The following is a 2500-nucleotide window of genomic DNA, read 5'->3' on the forward strand; positions in this document are numbered from 1 at the left end:
AACTTGGCATCAGGGAGTTTATGGAGGATGATGATAATGAGAATACTGAAAAACTATCAGAGACAGAACTTCAAAACCACAGACGGAAGTTGGGAGTCAATGTTGATGAAAGTAACTTAAGTAAATCGGATTTGTTAAGACTTGATAAGATACTCTACAAATATAAGGACTGTTTTGAGCTAAATGATTCGGACCTAGGTTTGATAAAGGGATGGGAACATTCCATTAGATTGTCCTGTGGGAAACCTATCAAATTACCGTATAGAAGAATAGCACCCACGTTAATCCCTGAGGCCAAACAGTTGCTTGATGACTTAAAGAAACGGGGTGTAATTGAAGAAAGTGCAAGTCCTTATGCAGCACCTATAGTCCTTGTGAGGAAGAAGGGGGGAGGCCTAAGGTTGTGCATTGATTATAGGAAATTGAATGAAAAAACTTTTAAGGATGCATTTCCTCTTCCTAGAGTAGCGGAGTGTCTGGATTCATTGGAAGGGGCCAAATACTTTTCGACTTTTGACCTTGCGCAGGGCTATCATCAAGTTTTGTTAAGGAAAGAAGATAGAGAAAAAACTGCATTTTCTGTACCATGGGGACACTTTCAGTATCGCAGGTGTCCAATGGGTCTGACAAACAGCTCAGCAACCTTTCAACGATGCATGGAGAATATTTTGGGGGATATGTTTTTTGAATTTCTAGTCATTTATTTGGATGATATGATATTATTTTCGAAGACCATTGACGACCACTTATTAAGATTGGAGGCATTGCTAGAGCGCATAAAGTCTTATGGGATGAAATTAAAGCCAAAGAAATGTCATTTGTTGCAGACATGTGTAAGTTACCTAGGATTTAGCATTAGTAATCAAGGAATAGGACCTGATCTAAGTAAGATTGAAGCAGTGAAGAACTGGAAGAGGCCAGAAACTATAAAGGAAGTGCGAGCTTTCCTGGGATTTGCAACATTTTATAGGAGATTTATTAAAAATTTTGCCATAATTGCCAAGCCACTCAATGAGTTATTGAAAGGAGAAAAGAAGAAACCCAGTCAAAGTATTAAGGATAAATGGACAGAAGATGCAGAAATGGCCTTCCAGACATTGATAGAAAAATTGATAGCTGCCCCAGTACTGAAAGGGATAGAGTTTGGGAAAGCGTGTACGTTAGAAATAGACGCTAGTTACGATGGACTTGGTGCGGTTTTGTCCCAATATAAGGAGGATAAGCTGCATCCTGTAGCTTATGCAAGTAGGTCACTGAAACCACACGAAAGAAACATGAAGAACTATAGTTCGAGGAAACTAGAATTGTGTGCTTTGAAGTGGGCTGTTACTGAAAAAATTTAAAAATTATCTTATTGGCACAAAGTGCATAGTGTATACGGCACAAAGTGCATAGTGTATACTGACAATGCCCCTTTGAGCAATCTCAGCACAGCAAAACTTGATCACACAGAACAAAAATGGGTGGCAGATTTGTCGGTATTTGACATTGAACTTAAATTCAGACCAGGAAAACAAAATGTTAAAGCCGACATTCTTTCACGCAAGCCTAGAGAGATGGTGATGAATGAAGACGAAGAAGTATGGGTAGCTCCTCATGAGGACACAAATTTTGTTTGTGCCATAAGTAGACATCAGATTTTAGAGTGGGAGGACGTTGTTAATAAACAGAAAGCTTGTCCAGTTTTAAAGATTGTAAGGAAATGGCTAGGAGAAAATATTGAGTTAGAAAACATTAATTTTAAACCTGAATTAGTTACGTGGAAAAGGGATAAAGAAAGTCTTGTGATAAGAAATGATATTCTTTATAAGACTCATGTGGATCAATTAGATAACATAATTTATAGATTAGCCGTTCCTGTTCTTTTAAGAAGTAAGTGTTTAGTCGAAACTCATGATAAACTAGGACATCAGGGTATTGATAGAACTTATAAATTACTGAACTCTAGGGTTTATTGGCCCAACATGAGGGGATTTGTAACGGATTTCATTAGAAATTGTGATACTTGTTTAAGGGCAAAAGATGAAATTCCATATAGAAATACCATTCCTGTTCATGTGGAAACTTCTCAGCCCATGGAAATTGTGGCGATAGATTTTTGTTCCGTGGAAAGATCAACCTCTGGAAAGGAGCATATTTTAGTTTTAAGTGACCTGTTTAGCAAATACGTATGGGCATATCCAACAAAGGATCAGAAAGCGACAACAGTGGCTAAAATATTGGTCGAAGAGCTCTTTTATAAATATGGAATTCCTCAGCAGCTTCATACTGACCAAGGGAGAAATTTCGAAAGCGCTCTAATTAAGGAAATCTGTAAGAGGTTCAATGTAAAGAAATCACGCACTTCTCCATATCACCCTGAAGGAAATGGTCAAGTGGAAAGAATGAATAGAACTCTGTACGGTCTACTTAGAAGTTTGGAGGAGGAGAAGAGGAACAAATGGCCATTGTATTTGCAGAGTTTAGTATTTGCGTATAATATAACACCTCACTCTGTGAC

General features: G+C 37.9%; 1 protein-coding gene across 1 annotated transcript in view; it reads left to right on the top strand.

Moving 5' to 3' along the window:
* Window positions 1-2500, top strand: part of LOC137657432 (uncharacterized) — a 65411-nt gene that overhangs the window by 736 nt on the left and 62175 nt on the right. Inside the window, exon 1 of the mRNA XM_068391768.1 lies at window positions 1-1245. This exon is cut by the window's left edge and continues 736 nt beyond it. Within this exon, the coding sequence (XP_068247869.1) occupies window positions 1-1245 (1245 nt within the window). The remainder of the gene's footprint in view (window positions 1246-2500) is intronic.

Source organism: Palaemon carinicauda, chromosome 18, assembly GCF_036898095.1.
Source record: "Palaemon carinicauda isolate YSFRI2023 chromosome 18, ASM3689809v2, whole genome shotgun sequence".
Classification (NCBI taxonomy): Eukaryota; Metazoa; Arthropoda; class Malacostraca; order Decapoda; family Palaemonidae; genus Palaemon; species Palaemon carinicauda.